Source organism: Phoxinus phoxinus (assembly GCF_949152265.1).
Source record: "Phoxinus phoxinus genome assembly, chromosome: 16".
Taxonomy (NCBI): domain Eukaryota; kingdom Metazoa; phylum Chordata; class Actinopteri; order Cypriniformes; family Leuciscidae; genus Phoxinus; species Phoxinus phoxinus.
In genome coordinates, this window is record NC_136891.1 from 34309679 (window position 1) to 34324338 (window position 14660).

General features: G+C 39.9%; 1 protein-coding gene across 1 annotated transcript in view; it reads right to left on the bottom strand.

Moving 5' to 3' along the window:
• nbas (NBAS subunit of NRZ tethering complex) overlaps positions 1 to 14660 on the bottom strand; it is a 177772-nt gene that overhangs the window by 14937 nt on the left and 148175 nt on the right. Inside the window, 3 exon segments of the mRNA XM_079584617.1 lie at positions 647 to 775; positions 897 to 1041; positions 4172 to 4311. Of these exon segments, the coding sequence (XP_079440743.1) occupies positions 647 to 775; positions 897 to 1041; positions 4172 to 4311 (414 nt within the window).

The window sequence follows — 14660 nt, forward strand, 5'->3', positions numbered from 1 at the left end:
CTCTAATTCTAAATTTACTCTATTTTACTCTAAATTCTAGTAAATTTCGTACTAGAGGTGACCGATCCTTTCAGGCTGTTGCTTCTAGGTTGTGGAATGACCTCCCTTCATCTATGCGCTCTATTGACTCTGTTGATGCTTTCAAATGCAGACTAAAGACTCATCTATTTGTACAGGCTTTTAATTAGCTGCTTGTGGGTTGATATGATCATGTTCTGTTTATGGTTTTATTTTGTATATTTTTATGATATAAATGTTTTTATTGTGAAGCACTTTGTGGCCTTATACCTGTGAAAGGTGCTATATAAATAAAGCTTACTTAAACTAAAAAAAGAAATGTTTAGGCAACAAACTGAAATAAGTTTAAGATGAAGTCCTAAAATTACAAACTAAAAATAGTTACATAGTAATATATACGTTTAAAATTCATAAAATGACTTAAACTAATATATAAAAATCAAAATATAAGAACTATAACAGCCTCAGTTGATTAAAACAGGGCTCCGGTTTAACTGGTAAGATTTTATATTTTTTTGGGAAATATATGAAGCTATTCTATCGACTTCTCAAAAAAAGTCCATTGATGTTCCTGGGCCACCAGCGGCCTTGTGGGTCTACGAGAGAACACAGTCAGAATGAGACTCACATCAGTGATGTTTCTGATCTGATCCTGGGTCAGTTTGTGCAGACGCTCGTCCTCGCTCTCGGTCATCAGCTTCAGAGCGGGCAGTGTCAGGCCGGCGTCCAGCAGCAGAGAGCACACGTTCCCAATGCACTGAGCCAATGAAGAGAAGATGAACGTCACAGCGAGCCAAACACACTACACACACTAACACTCACAGGAAGAGCACATCACGTCAATGTTTGGTGACGGTGACACACACACACACTCTTACCTGTGGGTTAAGCTTGTGTTTGGTCGGGTAAAGAGAGCGGCACATGGTTAGAACCTCATTCCCGATGTTGATTTGGGAAAAGCTGGAGGAGTGTGTAAGTAGGGCGGATGTGAGACACACACACGGGTTCTGCTCCGTCTCAAGCCTGTGTAGAGAGAGACAAATGTGTTAACACACACACACACACGCACACACACACACGGGTTCTGCTCCGTCTCAAGCCTGTGTAGAGAGAGACAAATGTGTTAACACACACACACACACGCACACACACACACGGGTTCTGCTCCGTCTCAAGCCTGTGTAGAGAGAGACAAATGTGTTACCACACACACACACACACACACACACACACACACACACACACACACACACACACACACACACACGCGCGCGCACGCACGCACGCACGGTAGAAGACGTGGTAGAAGACCAACCACACACACACACACACACACAATTACACACGCGCACACAATCACACACGAGCGCACACACACACGAGCGCACACACACACGAGCGCACACACACACGAGCGCACACACACACGAGCGCACACCCACACGAGCACACACACACACGAGCGCACACACACACGAGCGCACACACACACACGCACACACACACGCACACGAGCACACACGAGCACACACGCGCGCGCACACGCACACACACGCACACACACGCACACGAGCACACACACACACACGCACACGCACACACGCACACACACGCGCACACACACGCACACACACACACACACACACGCACGCACACAAGCACACACACACACACACACACACACACACACACACACACGAGCACACGAGCACACACACACACACACACAGTGCTAAACATGCAATGACATGGAAAGCGATTCATGAAAGTTCATGTGGTACCGTGAAACTTTTAATAGAAAAGGATCTGTATAATGAAAAAGAAATCCAATCATAATTACGGTGGCGATTACATGCGTGCGTCTAACACAGCGCATATGCTTATCTCCGGACTTCTGATGAGAGATGAGAGCAGCTTTCTAACAAACTCCACTGCCGACTGAGATAAACACACACAATCATAATCAATCGCACACACACTAATTCATCTTATAATTGAAGTTGGCCTTCCATACACAGAATGCTTTCCACAGTTATTGTGGATAATAACACAATCCACGGTTGCGGTGACAATGGAGACTTGCAAACCTAAACTACATTCATCACAGAAGTGAACACGGATCGGTCATGAACACTTCCTTAAATGAACATTTGATTAAAAAATGCAAACTCTTCTCATTATGTCCTCGCTCTCCTCGTGTTCTTAAACCCATATGCTGCATTCCCCCCCGAGTGACTCATAAGGAGAGTTTTGAAGAATCCTCACACAGATCTCCTCTATAAAACAACGGTTTTAACTATGAAAGCACAATAAAAGGTGCCATGAAATGGTCTATATAACTCATGCTGCATATTCCAAGTCTTCCGGAGCCATAAACCCAAATTTAAGTTGAGCTGCCAAAGCTCTCAAGTCTCACACGGCACCGGCTGTGGCGTTTGGTTACGAGGAATAAAGACAATTATGTTTGATATTAGTGACATCCAATCTGTGCCATTACCAGATTTGACTTTGATGACTTAAAATCACACACAAATATTGTATGCCTTCTAAAGGTTTGGATCATAAAGATCACTTTTTTGTTTTGTTTTTGGAACTGTAGAAAAAAAAAAAAGATGATTATTTGACAAAATTATTTTACATTTCATGGAAAAACAGCAATCAAGTCAGGAACGATATTAGTGTGAGTGAATAATGACAATTTTCAGTTTTTACTGTCTTATCTATGGATACTACATGAATATAGATGCAATCAGAACTTCAGTTTCAGTTCTTGTTAAGAGAATCAAGAAGAACATAATTAAATAAATAAAAAATATGAATGTATGAAGTTTTAATTTAGCAGAACCTTTGCTTGCAGAGTCTTAAAGGGATAGTTCACCAAAAAATTAGGGCTGTCAAAAGATTAGTCGAGAGAGATTAGATTAGAGAGAGAGAGAGAAACCAATGATAGAATTAGTATTTTTTGGTGAACTATCCCTTTAAGACTTTGCAAGCAAAGATTCTGCTAAATGAAAACCCCAGAGGAGAAACTCTAAAACATCAGAGATACTTTAAACCGATCATGGTGTGCCGGTGTCATGTGTTCTCCAGGAAAGGCTGCCACCGAGAGCTGTGCGGTGTCGATTTAAACTGATTTCCATTAGGACGGCCTTTTCTGGGACTTACTAAAGCCAGACCGAATGAGGAGCGACAACACCGGTGTTCAGGAGACAGCAAATGTGCGAATCTTAAGTGAAGATACACACCGGCACACTGTGCGATCACACACACGCTCACACGTGAATGTCTGTGAACCCTGAACAAATTAATGTATAGTCAAACTCTCCTTTATCCCTTCTACATGTGGCCTTTATCCCACTCACATTCTGTTTAAATGCCAAAGAGCATAATGACAAACACACACTAACTCACACGGACACATTAACACACACACACGCTCTGTATTCTTCACCGAGAATGTTAATTCAAAACTCAAGCCTCAAGCTATTTGAAAGCGTGGCACAATGCATAATCAGCCAGCTTATATTCTCAGTTTCTGTCTATTGATCCGGATACGGAGCGGCTCTCCGATCATCAGCGCACATTCAGCCTCGACTAACCTCAGAAACTCATTCAGTTCCATAATACACCTCAATCAAACCTGCATCACACGTGATGGGCTAATAGCGGACCGCTCCAAAGACATCTGATGAGAAAACAGCTTTAAATACTGCATATATATTGAAGGGAAAGAAATGCGATGAAAGGTTTAAAGATTTAAAAAGCATATTATTTTGGGGGGGAAAAGTGTGGTAAATAGATGTCTCTTTAAAACACTTGTTTCAGATCGGTCAATCGTGGCATTCTGTGGTCAGATATTGAGTATAATGACCTCTAAACTGTATATCTGACAACTGTCCCTGGCAACCAACCAATCTCTTGCATGTTTTTCTTTGCACTCTGCAGTCTCTTTCTTACATAATACAATATTTCAACTCATCAATTAGTAGCATAATGTACTTTCAGCTTGTTATTATTTTACAATAAACTCCTGCAGGATAATATCAGGTCTAATCTTGTCCTGTTAGGGTTTATTTTGTGATAATGACCAGATTATGCCTCAATTTTACAAGTGAAAATGTAAAATGTAAATTGAGATCAGCACCAGTCTCACCTGCTCTTGTCAGTCATTGGTGGCCACGCCTGTAGGAGGAGCATAAGGTGTTGAAACTCCTCCCATTTATCGCTGGACTCCAGCAGCTCCAGAAACAAGGAGTTCCGCTGGTCTTCATTCTCGACATCCTTCATCTCACACTGAGAACAGGGAGGAAGCAGAGAGGGAGAGAGAGATGTCTTTTGTCATTTTTGTAAGGGAAACTAAAAATGTAAATGATTAAAACAAAGGGGAAAAGAATAAAGAGCTGTTCAGTCATTTAGTCTATTTGAAGGCCAATTCAGAATGCTAAATTGCCATTGGTTCCCTCTGGAATTTTTTTACATAAATTTTATTTGAGAAAAATCTGTGGTTAACATTACTTGAGGATAATCATGGCTCCAATGCCTCCTTAAAATTTTGAGGTATTTGAAGTGCCTACTTGGTGATATATGAAGTGCCTACTTGGTGATATATAAAGTGCCTACTATAGTGCGATATATGAAGTGCCTACTATAGTGCGATATATGAAGTGCCTACTATAGTGCGATATATGAAGTGCTTATGAAGTGCCTACTATAGTGCGATATATGAAGTGCCTACTATAGTGCGATATAGTGAAGTGCCTACTATAGTGCCTACTATAGTGCGATATATGAAGTGCCTACTATAGTGCGATATATGAAGTGCCTACTATAGTGCGATATATGAAGTGCCTACTATAGTGTGATATATGAAGTGCCTACTACAGTGCGATATAGTGAAGTGCCTACTATAGTGCGATATAGTGAAGTGCCTACTATAGTGTGATATATGAAGTGCCTACTATAGTGCGATATATGAAGTGCCTACTATAGTGCGATATATGAAGTGCCTACTATAGTGCGATATAGTGAAGTGCCTACTATAGTGCGATATAGTGAAGTGCCTACTATAGTGCGATATAGTGAAGTGCCTACTATAGTGTGATATATGAAGTGCCTACTACAGTGCGATATAGTGAAGTGCCTACTATAGTGCGATATAGTGAAGTGCCTACTATAGTGCGATATAGTGAAGTGCCTACTATAGTGTGATATATGAAGTGCCTACTACAGTGCGATATAGTGAAGTGCCTACTATAGTGCGATATAGTGAAGTGCCTACTATAGTGTGATATATGAAGTGCCTACTATAGTGCGATATATGAAGTGCCTACTACAGTGCGATATAGTGAAGTGCCTACTATAGTGCGATATAGTGAAGTGCCTACTATAGTGTGATATATGAAGTGCCTACTATAGTGCGATATATGAAGTGCCTACTACAGTGCGATATAGTGAAGTGCCTACTATAGTGCGATATAGTGAAGTGCCTACTATAGTGTGATATATGAAGTGCCTACTATAGTGCGATATATGAAGTGCCTACTATAGTGCGATATATGAAGTGCCTACTATAGTGCGATATAGTGAAGTGCCTACTATAGTGCGATATAGTGAAGTGCCTACTATAGTGCGATATAGTGAAGTGCCTACTATAGTGTGATATATGAAGTGCCTACTACAGTGCGATATAGTGAAGTGCCTACTATAGTGCGATATAGTGAAGTGCCTACTATAGTGCGATATAGTGAAGTGCCTACTATAGTGCGATATAGTGAAGTGCCTACTATAGTGCGATATAGTGAAGTGCCTACTATAGTGCGATATAGTGAAGTGCCTACTATAGTGCGATATAGTGAAGTGCCTACTATAGTGCGATATAGTGAAGTGCCTACTATAGTGCGATATATGAAGTGCCTACTATAGTGCGATATATGAAGTGCCTACTATAGTGCGATATATGAAGTGCCTACTATAGTGCGATATAGTGAAGTGCCTACTATAGTGCGATATAGTGAAGTGCCTACTATAGTGCGATATAGTGAAGTGCCTACTATAGTGCGATATATGAAGTGCCTACTATAGTGCGATATAGTGAAGTGCCTACTATAGTGCGATATAGTGAAGTGCCTACTATAGTGCGATATAGTGAAGTGCCTACTATAGTGCGATATATGAAGTGCCTACTATAGTGCGATATATGAAGTGCCTACTATAGTGCGATATATGAAGTGCCTACTATAGTGCGATATAGTGAAGTGCCTACTATAGTGCGATATAGTGAAGTGCCTACTATAGTGCGATATATGAAGTGCCTACTATAGTGCGATATATGAAGTGCCTACTATAGTGCGATATAGTGAAGTGCCTACTATAGTGCGATATAGTGAAGTGCCTACTATAGTGCGATATATGAAGTGCCTACTATAGTGCGATATATGAAGTGCCTACTATAGTGCGATATATGAAGTGCCTACTATAGTGCGATATAGTGAAGTGCCTACTATAGTGCGATATAGTGAAGTGCCTACTATAGTGCGATATAGTGAAGTGCCTACTATAGTGCGATATATGAAGTGCCTACTATAGTGCGATATATGAAGTGCCTACTATAGTGCGATATAGTGAAGTGCCTACTATAGTGCGATATAGTGAAGTGCCTACTATAGTGCGATATAGTGAAGTGCCTACTATAGTGTGATATATGAAGTGCCTACTATAGTGCGATATAGTGAAGTGCCTACTATAGTGCGATATATGAAGTGCCTACTATAGTGCGATATATGAAGTGCCTACTATAGTGCGATATATGAAGTGCCTACTATAGTGCGATATATGAAGTGCCTACTATAGTGCGATATAGTGAAGTGCCTGTGCCTACTATAGTGCGATATATGAAGTGCCTACTACAAAGAGACGCTTTTTGGATTTTCTCTCTTAACACAGTGCACTCAAAAAAATAAATTGTTGAATGAACATGATTTAATCGTATCACCCATTATGCATCTAATCAAGATTTGAATATTTTATTTGAACACAATATTGATTTGTAAATTGAACATGATTTGAATATGTCAATGCAACTTCTTTGCAACTAATTTAATCAAAATGTTTGTATTGTGTTAGACTAATGAAATTTATTCTCATTGACTCAAAGCACAGGAAAGCAGAATCACCAAAGGAGAAAATCAAATGTTTAAGTCACCATTATGGAGATTAGTGTGTGTTTTAGTTGGGCTCTTCACCCTTAAATTATTAACTTTAAGTTTCGTTTGGCTGCTGTACATGAGTTATAACAGCAGATGAACAAATAGGAACAGTGATCTGATGGTGTTGGTTGTGTATTAACATAACCATTATTTCACAATCATTTAACCTGAATCACTGAACTCATATAGAGTCCAATTTATGAGTTAGGTTTATTTAATTAATTTTCTCTGCATAATATGTTTAGCCTTTTCAATGAAATTCAAACAATCAAATCAATAATATATATATATATATATATATATATATAAACATTTCTTTTTTAGGCACATACAGACATCAATAATCAGTGTATGAATCTCAACAATGGTTACATTTATAAAGCATGTTGCAGTGCATTCTGGGTTGCACCAACCAAAACTCATTCATAGCTCCCATCATGCATTGCTTTCTGAATAAATAATGAGCTTATGATCAGAGGTGATCTGTTTGTCACCATTGCTGAGATTCCTACGCTAAATCTTGATGTCTGTGTGTCTAAAAAAGAAATGTATATATATTTTTTATTTTTATTGATTTGATCGTTTGAATTTCATTGAAAAGGCTAAATATATTATGCAGCTAAAATTAATAAAATAAACCTAACTCATAAATTGGACTCTATATGAGCTCAGTGATTCAGGTTTAATGATTGTGAAATAATGGTTATGTTAATACACAACCAACACCATCAGATCACCGTTCCTATTTGTTCATCTGCTGTTATAACTCATGTACAGCAGCCAAACAAAACTTAAAGTTAATAATTTAAGGGTGAAGAGCCCAACTAAAACACACACTGATCTCCATAATGGTGACTTAAAAATAGCTTTCCTGTGCTTTGAGTGAATGAGAATAAATTTCATTAGTCTAACACAATACAAACATTTTGATTAAATTAGTTGCAAAGAAGTTGCATTGACATATTCAAATCATGTTCAATTTACAAATCAATATTGTGTTCAAATAAAATATTCAAATCTTGATTAGATGCATAATGGGTGATACGATTAAATCATGTTCATTCAACAATTTATTTTTTTGAGTGTGGAACCTAATGGTCTCTCATGCTTTTTATAATTCATATTTGGAGGCACTTGTTTACATGTTGTTAGCGGGTTTATATTTTTACGTGTATCTTTTCTTTTTCTTTCTATTTTTTTGTCTACACCTGAGTGCTTGTACAACACTGGTTAATCGATGTACCACACCCCCCTAGGCCAGTGGCCAATGCCTTGAATTCTGATTCTTTAAAATCTGTACATCGATGCCATTGACTGTTTGACTCTGAAGAAGACGCATGGGCGTCGAAACGTTAGTCATTTTGCACTAATACAAATCATTTAAAACGTTGTGTGCTCCGGTCCTGCTCCTTGGTCCTAGCTAGACCTTGGGTCTCCTTGGTTGATTACTTGAGGATACGTTCACATTTCACATAATGTTTCTACAACACAAGTTATGAACACCCTTACTTAAAACAATTCCTCATTTGGTCCTCAGTGACAAATTTTTGTGTTGATTTGATGTTTGTTTTGTATCATTGTCCTGATGGAAGATCCAACCACGGCCCATTATAAGATTTCTAGCAGAAGCGGTCAGTTTAGATTTTTTATCTGTTGGAATTTGCTAGAATCCATGATAACATGTATCTGAACAAGAAGTCCAGGACCTCCAGAAAAACAATAGGCCCACAACATTAAAGATCCAGCAGTATTTAAGAGTGGGCATGGGGTGTGTTTTATCCCTGTGTGGACCTAACCCATCTGGTGGTTTGCTGCCAAAAAGCTACTTTTTTCATCTGACCATAGAATCCGGTCAGTTCCAGTTGTGTCTGATAACTGAATATGCTGGACTTTGTTTGTGGATGAGCGAGGAGGATTTTCCTTGAAACACTCCTAAACCACTTGTGGAGATGTAGGTGCTGTATGAAGGATTTCTGACCCCAAAACTCCACTAATCTCTACAATTCTCCCGATGTGACCCTTGGAGAGTCTTTGGCCAGTCAAACTCTGCTCCTCAGGAGGACGATATAGACATGTCCTCTACCAGCAGATTTGAAACCACCACATGGAACTTCATTATAAGAATAATTATTGCTCTGAAGGTGGAAATGGGGATTTTCAATGCTTTAGCTATTTTCTTACAGCCACTTTTTATTTTGAGAAGCTCAACAATCGTTTTCTGCTCATCAGAAATATATTCTTTGGTTTTATTCATTGTAATGAATGATTAAGAGAATTTGGCCATTGTGTTTCCTCAGTTATACTCATGATACACAAGAAGTAATAGCTGGACAATTCATCATATATGCAAGTAAAACAAGAACTGTCACATGATTTACTGTATGTATAACGAGTGGTTCCCTACATTATTATAGAACTTTTGCAGGTCAATATTAAGTTTCATTAACGCACACATCCGAAGCCCCCCGAACACCACGTCTCAGACAGCGTGCAATAACCAAGTTCTCCTTCACATCTCGCGGTAGAAAGGACGAATTCACACAAACACCCGTCTTAGCGAGTATCTAGCAGACTATCTAGCAAACCTAGTCGGTTATATCTCAACTGAACGTAGACCGTATATTCATATTGGATCTGTTCATACGGTCTTAAAGTGACAGCAGCCTAATAAACCTGCGGCTGCTTTTTAATGTTAATTATACCATGGTCTGGGTGAATACTCGATTCTGATTGGCTGCAGGGTGTCCGTTAAAAAGTGATAGAGGACACCTAAATAAACTGTCAGGCGTAACCAAGGAAACCAAGTTATTGTTTGTAACTTGTAACTTTAGATTTCGATTGTAAAACTAATTAAAATATAAACTAATGTTTTAAAAATGTGTTATTTGGCAAGTGACCATGGTATAAGCGGGTTAATGCCCTCAGGTGTCCATTGTCAGGTTTTAATGGACTTCGGCGGTCCACTTCCTCCGCTGCGCGTCGGCCGGTGGTAAAAGTGGTATCGGTGCATCCTAAGTATATACTTTAGGTATATACTATATACTAAAAGATATTTTACTCAGAAGAATTTCTAGGGGTGCCAATAATTGTGGCTAACATGCATTGGAGAAAAAAACATTTATTTTATAATGTGAGTATCCCTCCACTTTCAACTGTTCAACTTTTTGTAATGAAAGATCAAAAGGATAAACAAAGCAATTTATTTTCACAGGCACCTTTGCTCATATTTACCAAGGGTGCCAATATTAGTGGAGGGCACTGTGCTCATTAAACCTTCCTGAGGAAATCTATGGCTTGAAAACACTAATTCTCTCCCCGAGTTTCACCAAGTGCAACTCCGAAATGCATGACCATATAGTGAATATGCAAATCTTTGAGACTGAAGGCAGAAGATAAAGTATCCGGCTTATCAGCTAATCATAAGCTAAGAGTAAATCTGTGAGAAGCAGAACATCTCTCAGGCTACAGCACTAAAAGGTAAGACATCATGTTTACAGATGGAGAGAGCTGGCAAAAGAACGCACGGATAGCAGAAGGACTAAACATGAAAAGACAAAGCAAGCGAGATGGAAGGAGAGAGAGAGAGGGCTTGAAATGGCTAGACTGGCACTCACACACACATATAGAATGGAAAGACTTCTATGGCAAAAGGAGTGAGTTGTCCCCTGTGGTGACTCTTATGTTCTCCTCCAAAAGAGGGAGGCGGGGAGAGAAAGTAATTAATTTCCCTTCAGTGCAACGGGAGCACAATTTAACAGCTGAGAAAATGTCTGATTTCTGAAGGGAAAACTAAAAAAAAGTCAAAGAGCCATTCCATGGAACCAGCATGCTCCAGAACATGACGGAAAATAGCTAAACACTCAGGGGGCAAAACACATCGAAATCACTGAGCAGATCAGAAATCAGTTGGAGTAAAAAACTAAACGGTATAGCAACTGATTTGGTATATATATATACACACACACACACACCACACGTATGGAATGAATGAACAGATTGCAAGAATTTCATCATATTGGTATGAATCCCTCTAATTCCCACACTCCCTGTCTCCGTGTCTCCCGTCTCACCGTTATTCACTGATGTGAAAATCAATTAAGCTGACACTTCGGCCTGAGTATTTTCAACACCGTAATCCCATTCACCCACCATCCTACACATTCAGACGATTAATAACCTGCCTAATAAACTCATTACAGCCAATCATGTTTGACCTACATTTATTATGATCTGAGAATACCCATCGAGACAACACCGTAACGGAGCCTGTGTTCCCGAGACCCATCAGTCTCTCTTCTAATCGGATAAAACGAGTTGGCAAACCGAGACCCTTCAGTTCATGAGCCTCCGAGGTTCCTCAGTTCCCTAATTTAAATCTTTTGGTTAGAAAACAAAATCAAACGCATAGAAACTAAAGCTGTACGATATTGAACAAAACTGACATTGTGATCTTTTGCTTATGTGTTATATATATTGCGATATTGTTTCACCAGATGAGTTTGGAAAGAATGCATCATTCTAGAATGATTGGGGTGTTTTTAGGGGAGTGAATCTACATAGAATATAAAAAATATTAAAAGCATAGAAAAATACAATAGAACAAAGATACAATTGAAATAAAAAAGGCTTCAGCCAATGTTTTTCAGGTAAGTAACAGTATTTATGTACAGAAATTGAATTATCAAATGCAACCGAGAAACCCAGTCTAAAGACAGCGGCGCCGCGCGTTAGTCATATGCTATTTTAACAAACTACTTGTCCTGCCTATAAATTTGATACAGAATATTATTTTAATTTTATCACTACGGGGGAGATACGCAGATTTCCCACAACGCTTTATCTGTAGATGGTACAGGGATCCTCCATAGGGAGAGGCTCGTTGGCACTAGTAAGGGAATAAGCCCTTATTTCAATGAACTATAAGTAAGTTGGGAATAAATGACAAGTATTTGGACTGTAGAGCGTGATGTATCAGTGGAGAACGCAGGCTGGGGTTTTGGCGGAGAAGTGTGCAAGTGATGCCTAATCTTCTGCCGAGCTTCATCGATGTCCTTCCCGACGTTCTCAGGTGTGGAAGACGGGTCGGAAAACTCATAAGCTAATCAGTGACAAAGTCGAAGGGTTCCTGTGGCCATCTTCACCTTCCAAATGCAAAGTTCCCCTAGAGACATTATCAGTGCACACTTAGTAGAATACAGTATAAGCTTAAACCAGAAGCAATGACAGCTTGAGCTAAAAGCAAAGCCAGACAGATCCACGCTCGAATCACCCACACACACTTCTGAGAGAGCGAGAGCGACAGGCGGGTTAGAAGAGGACAAAGCGTGGAATAAAGCGGGTCTGTTTCACTGAACTACGTCCACGCACATCAGCGCCGGGGCAGAAGGGAAAGAAGAGAATAAAATAAAATGACACATCCTCCACCCTCCCGTATCCCATCATGCTTTAAAACAGACCCCGGGGGAGAGGAAGAGATCCTGCGCTGGTGCAACCATTCTCCCTGCTTCAGAGCATCTGCCCACGCTGCCAGAAGACAATCTGTGTGTGTGTGTGTGAGTGTGTGTGTGTGTGAGTGTGCGGAGGGGGATCCTTAGACAAATTGAATGAGTTTGCGGCGATGCCATCTAACTACGCCACACTTCAAGGCGTCCGCCCACTCCGACTCTCCCCACCTGCAGGAAATCTCCCTGCCACACGACAACTGCACATTAAGGGTTCGTTCAGTGTGTGTGTGTGTGCGCTCGTGTCTGTCAGTGTGTACATACACAATGATTTGTGGTGCTGGTGAGAAGTTGCTCCTTTAAACTCCATCTCAGCCTGTGACCGCTAGTTGTTGCACACACACACACACACACACACACACACACACACACGAACTGTGAGGGGCTTTTAGTTAAATAGCACCGAATAGTAAAAGGCTACCTGTGAAAGACACATATTGAAGGCAATATAAAGCGCTTCTTCTTCTGCTGCTGTGCCTCATGTATCTGAACACACGAAGAGCAGACGTTCGCATCGACAGTTGCTGTAAACATCAGAGATGTCTGGCTGGTAATTACCGTCTAACTGGACAGAACAAGAGCGGGTCCCTTTTGTTTTACGGCACGCTTGTACTTCAATGGCTACAAAGCTTCTAATCTTTCAAGCCGGCAACGGGAAGGAGACAGGAAGTAGTTTTGCCGAGGAGGAGATGGATCTCTATTGATCAATGTGGTATTTAGACACAATAAGTGCACGGTAACAAGCCGGATCTGCCATTTATATTTAGACACTAGTCCAAGTGTGCATGCAGGCTCATGAATAGGTCGACACATCAACGCATAAACAGAGAATTGGACATGGGTGTACACACACTCACAGAGTGTTTAAGCTGCCCATGATGCTGAGAGGCAACACACACTCGTCAGTGGAGGAGAGAAGAAAGAAGAGGAGAAAAGACTTCCCGGGCATTAACATCAACTCTTTTTCTGAAAGGAAGAGTTCAGATCGGGTCAGAGAGAAAACAGCTGATGGTCAGATGCACAGGACTCACACCTTAACCTTTGCCAGGTCACAGGTCACAGGTCCTGGGTTCTGATTGGTCAAAGTTCTAGTAATGCTAAAATACACAATACAGACAATGAGGAGCTGAACAACTATGATGAATTGAAATGATAGATTTAACAATAGATAGACAGAATGACAGACAGAATGATAGACAGAACTACAGGTAGATCGGTAGAACGATATAAATAGACAGACAGAAAAATAGAACGACAGACAGACAGACAGACAGACAGACAGATAGATAGATAGATAGATAGATAGATAGAACAATGGATAGAATGACAGACAGAATGACAGATCGATAGGTAGACCGATAGACAGAATGACAAACAGAACTACAGATAGGTCGAACAATAGAGAGAGAGAAAATAGATTATATAATGACAGAGTAATAGATATACAGACAGTTAATACAATAAACAGAATGATAGACAGAACTACAGATTAATTGGTAGAACGATAGTAAACTGAACGATAGAGAGATTAAATAATAGAACGATATAGATATAGACAGACAGATTGATAGATTGATTGAACAATAGATAGAACGACAGGACACAGAGAGACAGAACTATAGATAGATGGATAGATAGACAGATTGTTTCATCATTTACTCACCCTCATGTCATTCCAAAAGAGAATAACTTCCTTTCTTCTTTGGAACACAAACATATTTTTGACACCGCATTGCCACTGTTGACATTACTGACAATATACAAGACAAAGTCCAGAACAAGAACAACATTGGACACAACCATCTTTGGGAGAACTGTCCCTGGACCATCACTAACCACTTCTGTGTCTTTTAGTTATACAGAATCTCAGAGAAACCTGCATATGCAAATCATCAGCATAGACATGTGTATTTAGGCAGCTTACATTGGTAGAATA